Raw genomic sequence first — 12,647 nt, 5'->3', positions numbered from 1 at the left:
AGCGTACTGATAACCCCGCGCCCCATGTCTCCGGATGATCTCTCCCAGCGGTTTCATGTAAATGTTAAATAGCATGGGAGACAGAATGGCTCCTTGAGGGACCCCAGTTGTGAGGACCCTCTCATCGGAGCACACGTCTCCCAGCTGCACCATCTGGGACCTCCCGGAGAGGTAGGACCGGAACCACTGGAGCACAGTGCCCCCGATTCCCACCTCTGCCAGGCGTCCCAGAAGGATACCATGGTCTATGGTATCGAAAGCCGCTGAGATGTCCAAGAGCACCAACAGGGACACGCTTCCCCTGTCGATGCCCAGACGGAGATCATCGACCAAGGCGACCATGGCCGTCTCAACCCCGTAACCCGCCCGAAAGCCAGTTTCAAATGGGTCCAGATAATCCGTTAAGGATTCCATATAGTAGGATGAAAATTGGGAAGTCAAAGAAAAGGAAATAAGACAAAGGAAAAGACACACTTTATATACATATATAACACAATAAAATTTTGTGACAGAAGAAAACTTTACTTGTTGTTTCACTGGTGTTGAAACTTTGAATTTTTATAAAGAAGAGAAATGCATGTGAACAACAAAGATTCAACCCAGATTCTACCAGGATTATTTTCATCGTCTGAATAAACTCCAAGTGAGGTTTCATTGTCTGGCAGCTGCCTATGCAGACACATTAAAATCAAGTTCAAACGCTGTGCCCTTTATTTACTCTAGTAGAAAGAAACTTACATTTAAAACCAGGCCAACTTCCTTCTTGGAAACAATAGTTTCCATAGCACAGCTGGATCTTATCTTCTCAGCCAATCGGAGGGAGAGAGAATGAGTCAAACAAGTCCATTCGGAAAGAGGAAAGCAAAAGCAAACTTTCTGGTTCCTTAGCAGAAGAAATCATGGATGCAAACATCCTCCTAGAACAGCTGAAAAATGAAGCTTGCTGCTCCCTTTGCCAGGAGTATTTCAAAGACCCGGTGGCTGTACACTGTGGGCACAACTTCTGCCAAGCCTGCCTTGCTCAATGCTGGGGGGAACTGGAGTCCAGTGTATGCTGCCCTCTTTGTGGGGAAAGTAGCCCACAAAAGAGCTCCACCGTGAACCAGAACCTGGCAAGAATTGTGGAAATAGTCAAATGCCTGAATTTCGATGGGCAAAACGTGGACAAGAAGGTGTGCGAGAGCCACCTGGAATTCCTGGAGGTCTTCTGCAAAGATGATAAAATCCCCATCTGCCTGGTGTGTGATTTGTCCAAGGAGCATCGGCATCACACTGTGATCCCTATAGAAGACGCCGCTCAGCAGTACAAGGTAATCTAAGGCCCTGGTGAAAATAATCCAGGATGAATCTGGGTTGTTCACATGCATCCTGAACACACCTATTAAGTTTCTGATGGGGGTACCAAAAGACCCACTTAACCCAGGATAATTGATAATGTTTTTTCCTCCAAGTTTTTTTTAAAAAGAGTTGCATTGTCAGAAGTGTGAATAAATGATGCAAATAGACATGGGGTAATTTGGGATTAAACTCTGTATGCCATGTTTATTGGAGCACTGGCAACTGAACTTCCAGAGATGCAGTTCCATAGTGTGAATAACAAACCCAGAATGTGAGAGTGAGGTTATTTGCATTGCTTCGCTGAGAAAAACAACAACAATGTCTGAATGACCCCTGAGATTCTTCAATTATATTTAAAATTTCCAGTCTCTCAATGCATTAGCTGGAACAGGGAGAACCTAAAAGGCAGAGCTGGCCCTATCGTTTGGTGTTGGTGAGGAGGCAGGTGACAGCTGTCTCAGACAACAGACTCTGGATGTCATAAAAGGGCAGCATGTTGCTAGTTACTTTGGCTGAATCAGCACAGCAGCAATAATGAAGTTTGATACTGCTTTAACTGCCATGGCTAAATGCCATGGAATTCTTGGGTTCGTAGTTTTGTGAGTTACTTAGCCTTCTCTTTCAGAGAGCTCTGCCACCACAAACTACAAATCCCAGAATTCCATAGCATCGAGCCAGAGCAGTTAAAGTGGTGTCAAACTGGTTATGCCTGCAGTGCAGACTCAGTCTCAATTAATTCTGAATGTATTTTAACTTGAAGGGAAAGAAGCTTGTGGGCTTGTCTATCTCATGTGATAGTGCCACTACAGCTTTTAGGGGATAGTGCTGCACACTATGGGGTCTTAATACCCTGCAGGCACCAGATCCTGTCTGACCTTGGAAGCTAAGCAGGTTGGTATTTGGTTAGTACTTGGATGGGCGACCTAAGAAAATCCTATGAAATTAATGGGGTCGCCATAAATCAACAGGTGACTTGAAGAAACATACGCAAACACATACTCAGAATACTGTCCTTTGAGTGAGTGGATTGCCCAATTTTTGCTCTGGTTCATGAAGCAAAATGCCATGTGCTGGCCTTCAGAAGGCCTAGTTTAAGAGTGGACAAAGTACAGCCCTCCGGATGTTACTGCACTTTCCCCAAGCCTTAGCAGTACAGTCAATGGTGAGGAATGCTGGGAGATTCAGTCCAATAATATCTCGAGGCTGCACTTTGTCTATGTCTCCATGTCACCTGGATGTTCTTACTGGAACATACTCCATCGTCCTTTGCAACACACTGATACTCTATGACCTTGTCTGGGAACAAAATTGGAACTGAAGTAGTTCTCTGCAGGTATACTGTAATTTGGGTATCCTTTGTTGTTGTGTTGTGCCTTGTGGCACAAGTATGAACTATATTCTCGAGAGCAGAAAATGCTACAGAAATAAATTACATGCAAATACTAAAATATTTTTTACCTCTTGACACGCATTGCTTAAATCATAGTTCAATAACTTCTTTGCTCAAAAGAAAGAATTTCAGATGGAGTTGAAGAGCTGGAAGCAAAAGAGAGAGAAATTCCATGCACTAAAAGTGGCTGAAGAAAAAAGAAGCTGGAAATCTTTAGTAAGTCTACAGTTCTTAAGGGGTACATTCTCAATTTTGAGGGGGGGGGGGGTCTACTGCATTCTTAAGCCTGTAACTGACTATGGATCTTGGATGCCTCTCATTCATAGGATTCTTGTTGTTAACTGCCTTCAAGTCGGCCTTGACCCATGGCAACCCTATGAATAAGACATCTCCAAGACCTCCTATTTTCAACTTCAGGTCCTATAGATTCAGGCCTGTGGCCTCCCTGACTGAGTTTAGCCATCTGGCATATGGTCTTCCTCTCTTTCTACTGCCTTCTACCATTCCTAACATTATTATCTTTTCTAGTGAGTCGTGCCTTCTCATGATGTGGCCAAAGTATGACAGCTTCAATTTGATCATCTTGATCATCTTGGCTTCCAGGGAGATTTCTGGCTTGATCTGTTCAAGGATCCATTTGTTTGTCTTTTTGGCTGCTTGCAGTATCCTCAGCATTCTTCTCCAGCACCGCATCTCAAAGAAGTTGATTTTCTTCCTATTGACTTTTTTCACTATCCAGCTCTCACATCCGTACATGGCGATGGGGAATAGGATGGCTTGGATGATCCTCACTTTAGAGTTCAAAGTTATGTCTTTACATTTTAGAATCGTGTCCAGTTCTTTCATAGCTGCCCTTCCCAATCCCAGTCTTCTTTTGATTTCATTACTGCAGTCGCCAGTTCCAATATTTGAACCAATATGAGAACTCTTTGACTATTTCAGTTTTCCCATTGTCTTGGATGAATTCTTGTAAATCTTCTGTGGTCATTAGTGTTGTGTGCTGTTAAGAAAAAACAGGATGGCAGTTTGAATGTTGCTTCATGCTTCTGTTCCATAACCATGTACATGTTCTTATTGTTTTGCTTGTTAAATCTGTATCTGCCTCCCCCCCCCCCCCCATGAACTAAAGTAAACAACCTGAGAGTAATTGGGTTTACAATCATCCTGGGGTGTTTCATGGTACAGTGAAGACTAGAACCCAGATCTCTCAAGTCATAACTCTCATCACGGGTCTACACTATCTTTGTCATATAGGGATATACAGTATTTTTCCTCAGCCATCACAGTGTTTTCCCCAGCTCATGCATGGGATGAGAAGCTGTACTGAAGGGCCTTTTTGGTCTCTATTGTCCTGCCTAATCCCCTTTCTTCTCAATCTGCTCATAACAGGAAAGATTAGGAGATGAAGGAAAGAAAATTATGTATGAATTTGAGCAGCTCCATCAGTTTCTCGAAGTTCAAGAAGACCTCATACTAGCCAGGCTGGAACAGCTAGAAAAGGATGTGATGACGGAGAAGGAGACAATCACCTCCAGGCTCTCGGAGGAGATTTCCAACTTTAGTGACCTCATCAGTGAGATAGAAGAAAAGGACAAGCAGTCAGTGAATGAATTTCTTCAGGTGAAAACATGGATCATTTTCTCTGGGGCATGATGAGCACTATCACAGCTAGGTCAGAGCATGGAAAAAAATACTCTTTTTTTGGACTACAATTCTCAGACATATACTCTGGCAGCATGACTATGCTGGCTGGAGAGTCCCAGAATTTGTAGTTCAATGAATAACTTTCCCAAGCTCTGATTTCATCATGGAATTTGGGATTGTAAATTTACATTCCTTGCTCCTTCAAATGCTTATTTGGGAAGATAACAGAAGGCTAATGTCTGCTTATACTCAGAATTTTAATTTGAAGTTGCTTAATTATGGACATAAAGGAACCTGGGTTCTTTTAAAAAAATCTTCATGTGTGCCTTGGCTTTCTTGCTTAATTTACCTGTCGAAAGCTAAACAAGGGATGATTCATCCAACCTCAGCGTATCAGGGCTTCTATAGCGGGGGCTGCAGACTGAAAAGGAATGAAGGCATGGTGGGAAATGCAGATGTTGTATTTAGAGAACTGATATGAGGTAGTAGATATGCTGATTTGTAGTAGTACCTCTACTTGTTATCTTTTTATATACAGTATTTGTAGACACAATGCATGTCACGAAAACACAATGTCTCTAAGGCGCTCACCTCCAAAGGGAACCTCACAGATATTGCTAACTCAGATTGTCTCACCAATGAGAAAAATGAAGAATATGTAACACTACTAATATTAAGGAGAATAACCTCTAGTGTGGATGTTACAGGTACTTTGAGGCCTATGTGACAAAACTTTGTGTACTGTTTTCATAAAAGCATGACTGTCTCTTTGTTCAGTGTGACTGAACCCATCAGATGTCAATTTCTGCCTTTCTTTTTTCCCCTCTCCATTCTCTTTATCCTTCACCTTCTGTCACCGTCTTCTTCCTTTTTAAAATCCTTGCGCCACACAGACACACAACTTTGCAATGGGCTGTACTTTGTTGTTGTGTTCCACCGGCACTATTATTTTGAATTAGAGAGATGGATATATCAAACATTGGGATTTTCCCCCTCCCCAATTTTGAGATATTTAGGAAAAAAAAAATTATTTAGCAAAATATAGCCTGGCTTCTAACTTTTATTTTTGTTATTGAGTATTAATAAACCCCAGTGTTAATATGGTCAAATGAAAAAGTGTGGGAGAGATAGCAAAAGAAGGAAAAGCAAGGAAGGAAGGGATACAAAGTGAGGAAATGATGTTATGGGTAATTCCGATATTATTCCTTCATGCAGAGTTAAATATTAAGGGGGTGACAAGACGTCAATGTGAATTCTTGTCATACTCACTTTCAAATCTCTTTCCCATCTGTAGGATCTCAAAGACACTTTTATCAGGTATGTGAATCGTCCATTCTCCTTTGCCCATGGATGGCCTACACAGCAAAAGGTTAAGGAAAATACTTTAGGCAACTTGTACATCTGGGTGTTCCCCCTGACACAAGAGATAGACCAGAGTGCTATGCTTTTTTCTTCCTAGACCCCTTTGGTGTAACTTGTCTCATCTTACATTTATTCATCTTTTAAAACATTTAGATTCCACTCCATATCTGAGGACCTCCGTGCAGCATACAGTACAATCAATTTAAAACAATAAACTCAAATTAATTTGAAAAGACTAAAAAATACTGTACATTAAATAATTTATCACTTAACGTCAGATTCAAATTCAAAACTAATTAAGCCCATTTGAAAGTAAATTGCACAGAGAGTGAGCTCTCCCCTAGTTAGATGTGATGGGTTATGCAATGGAATTGGTATTGTTTAGTTTGGTGATCTCAGAGACAGGTGCTGAGATAATGCTAGAACCAAAGCAAACATGAGCCAAGCCTGTTCAAGGTTGTTTTTGTAAAAGTCTGGTTTTAACAAAAAAGAAGGGGGGGTGTATGGGAAAGAGAGGAGAAGTGTGTTTATTAAGCCTGCCCAAAGTTTGAAATTGTGTGTAGTTTCATTTAGGCAGTTTTAACACTTGCTGGTCAGTTCTGACAATAAACGTCTCTGGACTGGATCTATAGTTTCTTAAATGGTTTTCTGAGTTTTAACTATTGATTTTAAGCCTGATTTTCTGAACTTGGGATCCTGGTAGATTTGACACCAGAGAAGCCAGAATGGCCCCCAGCCTGCTGTCCCAAGGCAAAAACTTTTAAATTCCAGCAAGTCTTTAAAACAAGAAAACTTTTAAAGAATGGGTTCAGGGTGCTGTAGTGTTTTAGACTGAACTGTTTTAATTGCTTTTTTATCTTTTAATGGTATTTTATCGTTTTAAGGGTACTTTTGTTCTCCCCACTTATTGTCCTGTTTGTAAGTCCCCACTTCTTGATGATCACCAACAAATTAATCAGCATTTACATTGACATGGGGAGCTGCCAAAACACTAGGCCATGTTAGAATCACTGGCTCCTTGTTTTGTGATATGCTTATTCTGGAATTACTGCCTCCAGCTAGGAGAAAGGTGTCTTTTGGTTGAAAAGAGCCTTTTTTTTCTGTTGCAGATGTCATCAGCAGAAGACTCAGCAGCAGTCAGTGGATCATTCTCCTGATCTAGAGAAGAGACTGAATACCTTTTCTGAACAAAGCATGCATCTAGAAAAGATGTTCAAGGAATTCAAAGGTTGGTTGTTGTTGTTGTTGCATGCCCTCAAGTTGTTTCCGACTTATGGCAACTCTAAGGCAAACCTATCAATGGGTTTTCTTGGCAAGGTTCTTCAGAGGGGGTTTGGCATTGCCATCCTCTGAGGCTGAGAGAGTATGACTCCCCCAGGATCACCCAGTGGGTTTCCATAGCCCAGCAAGGATTCAAACCCTGGTCTCCAGGTGCAATCAACAATATCAAGGGGTTAAAATAGGGTCTAAATTTCTGGGATTTTGAGAAAAAGCACATTTCCAGTAGTTACAGATCAGGAAGAGTATCCCACAAATGGATCCCTTCCTTAGAAGAGGGTCCCCATTTCTCAGCCACTTGCCAAAGGTCACTCCTCACTTCAGCTAAGCTCTGGATTTTCTCGTCCCAAGACCAAAACATACAGGATACAACCTCAAGAATGTGAAAAATATAAGAGGCTGTTTTGGAAACTGTGTGGACCTTCATAGATGAATTTAGTGGGAGTACATTTGAAAAAACAACAGCCAAAATGTTAATGTTTGTTTGGGGAAGAAAGGGATGAGGCAAGAGAAGGTAGCAAATGAAATTCCAGTTACTCTTTAGTTAAATTTCACCTGTCAGAATAGAGGGTGCATCTATAGAAATAATGGAGTTTGACACTACTTTAACTGTCATGGCTCCATCCTACAGAATTCTGGGATTTGTAGTTTTGGGACATGAGCACTCTGCCACAGAAGGCTAAAGACCTTGTAAAACTACAGATCCCATTATTATTATTATTATTATTATTATTATTATTATTTAGAGTATTTATACCCTGCTCTTCAGCCACAAAGGCTCTCAGAGCGGCTTACAATTATTATTTTTAACTAGATGGTTCCATAGGATGTGAGTTATAGCACTTACAGTGGTAAAATTCAAAGATATAGCCATGTTAGTCTGTAGAATCAGTATGTAGACAGATCTTGTAGCACCTTTGAGACTCACTGAAAGAAAAAAGTTGGCAGCATCAGCTTTCATAGACTACTACTCAGATGCACTTAAAGTGGTGTTAAACTGCATGATTTTTACAGTGCAGATGCACCTTCTCAGATTTCAGAGCATTTGCAGAATTCAATACAGGATTAGCATCCTAACCTCCAATCAGATGTGACTGGGAAGATCTATAAGGAGGGAGTGAACTCTTTTATGGGAAGTTTTATGAGAATGTTAAGTGGAAGTCACCCCCTTAGCAGAGACTGTTCAGTAATATAGTACCTTAACTCTAATGTCAGCAATATAGCCACTAAATCAGGGGGGGAAATGTAGTAGATAGTTTACCTTCCCGAGGGCCCAAACTTTATATATGCATAAAGAACCATAAAAGAATCCAGTAGTAGCCTCTTGGAAACTAACTGGATAGAACAAATTTCCAGTATAACTCTTTGTGGATACAGTCACCTAGTTTGGACCAGACAGCTTGTTGTGTAAAAGAGCCCTAAGTTTTGGACTTTCAATATTGGGTGAATTACCTACTAGGTAATCTTCACAGGTTTGTTATAGGGTAACATACCCAATAATGAAAGCGTCACTGTTGAACAACATCAGAATCAGGGATTTGTCACAGTTCCCAAGTATTGCATGGAGACTCAAGAGGGCAACACGGAAAGAATAAAATCAGAAGAAAAGGAGGGATGTATAGCAATCCCACTGGCACTCCTCACCAGGGACATTGATGTAGAAAAAAGTTATTTGAATTTATAACTGACACCACTGACTGAACCTAATCTCCTATTTTATTTCTTTTCTCCAGTTCTTATCTCCACTGAGTTAGAAAGCACATCTTTGCTGAAAGAAGACCTGCGGGTCCCAAAAGGCAGGACAAGATTGTTCAAATTGCCATATGCAGAGCTGAAAAAAAGAGGCAGAAAAGGTCAGTAGTTATATTTTCTGGCAATTACACCAGTGACTATTTGGAATGGGAAGGCCATTTAATTAAAGTATATTCTGGCTCACAGCCTCTTGTGACATGTACATATAGCTTAAAGGAAGGGCCAGCCCAAGATGTTTTGCTTCCTGAAGTGAAGGACAAAGTGTCAAAATTCAACATAAAAAAAGCTGAATGGACTTGTAGTTGACTCTTACTTCAACAGTGGGACCTCACATCTTCTGCAGTTCACACCAGAAACATAAAATATCAGGGGTGTGTGTCTGACCATGCAAAAGGGAAACTTGATCCTATTATTAACAGGTTTTTATCTGCTCCTTTGGCTTGGAGGCTTTTTTCTCAGCCCCTCTGTGAGTGTGTATCTTCTTGTTGTGAACTTTCAAGTTGTTTGCAATTTGTGGTGACCCTAAGGCCACCCTATCATGGGGTTTTCTTGGCAAGATTTGTTCAGAAGAGTTGCAATTGCAATTGCCATCCTGTGAGGCTGAGAGTGTGTGACTTGCCATGGCCAAGCTGCCACAGATGAGAGAGTTTCTCTTTCCTTCCCTATCCTCTATTGCTCATTTTGTTAAATATTCCCTCCCCTTGCACACACAGGTGCATTTACACTGTAGAAATAACACAGTTTGACACCACATTAAGTGCTGCAGCACCGTTCTATGGAATCCTGGAATTTGTAGTTTTGCAAGATCTTTCACCTTCTTTGCCAGGATTCCGTAGGAAAATAATAATAATAATAATAATAATAATAATAATGTTCATTTATAATTTTCTAGCTTTTAAATCCCGTTTTTGCACAGGATTTCCCCCGTGTGATAAACTCCGTAGTTTCTCAAAATTGGTGGTCAGAGTGTGGGTTGGGGCCCCACATGCTTACTTCCAGGAGAGCTTTGAAAGGTTACTATTTTGGATTACAACTTTCAGAATCCTTCAACCATTATGGAAGAATAAATTTTCAAAACAAGTAACATCTAAAGCTCTGTTTGGAAGTTTTTAAAAAGGGAGGATCAAGGACATGCTACATATTTCACATATGGTAGTGACTTAAATGACATTACCATATGAGCCCCGTTCTCACCACAATTGTGTTAGTTAATGAAAATAGAAACATATTGGTTTGAGAGCAGCCATTATTGCACCTTTGCGCAATAGCATGACTCTCTTCCACACTCCCCTTTAACCTTGCCTCCCTGCACTGTGACCTACCTAGCGTGCCTTTCGGTTTTTTTATGACTAGTATTTTTATTTTTAGTGCAATTCTGGCATTATGGTAATGTGATTTAAGTAAAAAAGAAAAGAAATTAAAACAGTTAAAGGAAATCAGGCTGCTTGGGAATAGCGAGGGGGAGGGGGGGACAAGGAGAAAGGAGACACTTACACCCCATGATTGCCAATATTGCAACTGTCATGGCAGTGATCTAATGGGCCTGAAGTGTGATAGGGATCTTATTGACAGCTTTCCCCCATCAATGAAAAGGGATGCTCTAACCACACTTTGGAGACACAGCAGCTATGGGTCAGAGTTTATATCATGTAATAAGTATCACCAAAGCCACTGTCTTTCAACGTTAATTGAGGTTTAAAAACCATGTGTGATAATCTCTGAAGCCACACAACAACAACATAGTTCAATGCTTCTCACGCTCTCTGACATGGCAGACTGGCAATTTTTCCTTCAATATACAAGGGACATATTATTACCGTATTTGATAGTTTCTTGGAAATTCATCACAGATCAGTTTCTGATAGCTTGTAGATCAACACCAGTTTACTGACCACCACTTTGAGGAACACAGGTATAGTTTAACTCATTTAGGAAACACATGGTATACACAGTTTTGTTCACCTCACTGCTATGGACACTTCAACATGTGATGCCTGAAATTACTATCTTACTTTGTGTAATGATAGGGCTGGTCTGGTTAAAAAAGACTTCAATGCAGCAATATTCTCCATCTATAAGTAACTTTCTCTCTCTCTTTTTAATCCCTCAACTAAGTGAATGTGACTCTGGATGCAGATACTGCAAACCCGTTCCTCATTCTCTCAGTGGATCAGAAGAGTGTGAAGCTCGGAGATATATGGCAGGACCTTCCTGACAATCCTGAAAGATTTGATCCTTATCCCTGCGTGCTGGGCTGTGAAGGACTTGTGTCAGGGAGACACTACTGGGAGGTGGAGGTGGGAAGTGGAAGATATTGGGCTGTGGGCTTTGCCAAAGAATCTGTAAAGAGAAAAGGGGAGATTGTCCCTAGCCCTGAAGAGCAGATCTGGGCTCTGCAACAGTATGGAAATCAACTTGAGGCTCTTACCTGTCCTGTGACCATCCTATCTTCATTCAGCAGCCTCAGGAGGGTGCAGATATTTCTGGACTATGAAGAGGATCGGGTGGCATTTTTTGATGCTGATACATCAGCTTTGATCTACATTTTCTCACCAGCTGCTTTTTGTCAAGAGAGACTCTTCCCTTGGCTCTGGGTTTGGCCAGGGACCGAGTTAAGACTTTACCAGTGAAACTTTATCTTCAATATATTGTGTAATTCCAGTGAGTTGTTGTTGCTATGTGCCGTCAAGTTGTTTCTAACTTACGGTGACACTAAAGCGAACCCATCACAGGATTTTCTTGGTCAGTTTCTTCAGAGGGGGTTGCCATTGCCAATTCATCTGAGGCTGAGAGAATGTGACTTGCCCAAGGTCACCCAGTGGGTTTGCACGGCCAAGTCAGGATTTGAACCATTGTCTCCAGAGTCGTAGGGCGCAAATCATTACACCACACTGGCTGAATAACTTATGCAAAAAAATAGCTTTTTGAGCCTTGTACAGTTGTAGTCTCTACGACACTGGAAGGATGGCTTTGCACAGGCTGTGAATTGAAGTCAATTCCAAATTATAATGACCTTAAGACCAACATATCACTTGGTTTTCCTTGGCAAGATTTGGTAAAAAGGAGTTTGTCTTGCCTTCCTCTTAGGCTGACCACAAGGTCATCCAGTGGCTTTGAAGTCAGAGAAGTTTTATCACACAGGAGGATCCCATGCAAAAACAGGATTTAAAGTGAAAAAAGCCTGCAAAAGCAGATTTATTATCAGACGGAGGAGTTTATCACATGGGAACTTTCCGAAAGTAAAAAGGAATGTGTTTTGTTGACTTTGTGTCCGGATTATTGTCTTATTTCTCATTGATACCAACATGTCTGAAAAACAACCTGCAAAAGCGGGTGTTTTGCGGATTTTAAAATCCTGTTTCTGCTTGGGATTTAACCATTTTGCCTCCAGTTTGCCTCTGTGTGATAAAGTCAGACGTCCAGGTTAACCCAACATTAACCCAGACAGTAGGAAATGTACGCAAAAGCGCAGTTGATTTTCAGATGATGTCGCTGTTAAGGTGCATTAATGCAACATTAGCCCAGCTAGAAAGCAGACAAAATGTGATTCTTTTTACTTCTGGAAAATCCTGAAAGAAAAAAAAAATCACATTTTGTTGACTTTCTAGCTGGTTTAATATTGCATTAACCACAATGTGTCTGAAAATCATTTGCGCTTTTGTGTGTCTTCTTAGGGTTTTGGGGTTTTTTAAATCCTGTTTTAAATCCCATTTCTGCCTAGGATGCCTCCCGTGTGATAAACTCCAGAGTCCTAGTTAAACACCCAAACCACTACACATTATAGGTATCCCTGGCTGTGTGCTCCTTGGAAGTGTTGTCATTGTTTTCCCAAAGGCCTGACAATTATTTGCATTTTAAAAAAAGATATAGGTTAAATGCACAC

General features: G+C 41.0%; 1 protein-coding gene across 2 annotated transcripts; it reads left to right on the top strand.

Moving 5' to 3' along the window:
* Nucleotides 1-879: 879 nt before the first annotated feature.
* LOC149321154 (zinc finger protein RFP-like) lies at nt 880-12,241 on the top strand. Of its 2 annotated transcripts, XM_089516042.1 has the most exons (7): nt 880-1,310; nt 2,849-2,944; nt 4,118-4,348; nt 5,667-5,689; nt 6,844-6,962; nt 8,746-8,865; nt 10,880-12,241. In XM_089516042.1, the coding sequence occupies exons 1-7, from the start codon at nt 900-902 to the stop codon at nt 11,392-11,394; spliced, it is 1,515 nt and encodes a 504-aa protein (XP_089372168.1). In that variant the 5' UTR covers nt 880-899; the 3' UTR covers nt 11,395-12,241. The 2 variants fall into 2 exon arrangements, with proteins under 2 accessions (XP_089372168.1, XP_089372178.1); XM_089516052.1 differs by lacking the exons at nt 880-1,310; nt 2,849-2,944 and adding an exon at nt 3,113-3,533.
* The last annotated feature ends 406 nt before the right edge of the window (nt 12,242-12,647 follow it).

Source organism: Sceloporus occidentalis, unplaced genomic scaffold (genome assembly GCF_023333645.1).
Source record: "Sceloporus occidentalis isolate IW3139 unplaced genomic scaffold, rSceOcc1.0.p SCAF_1, whole genome shotgun sequence".
NCBI lineage: Eukaryota > Metazoa > Chordata > Lepidosauria > Squamata > Phrynosomatidae > Sceloporus > Sceloporus occidentalis.
This window is presented reverse-complemented; position numbering and strand designations above follow the sequence as displayed.

Coding starts and splice junctions, on each gene's coding strand:
- LOC149321154 (XM_089516042.1), top strand. CDS start 900: ATGGATGCAAACATCCTCCTAGAACAGCTGAAAAATGAAGCTTGCTGC. Junction 4,349..5,666: donor CAGTGAATGAATTTCTTCAG/GTGAAAACATGG, acceptor TCCCATCTGTAG/GATCTCAAAGACACTTTTAT. Junction 5,690..6,843: donor CTCAAAGACACTTTTATCAG/GTATGTGAATCG, acceptor TTTCTGTTGCAG/ATGTCATCAGCAGAAGACTC.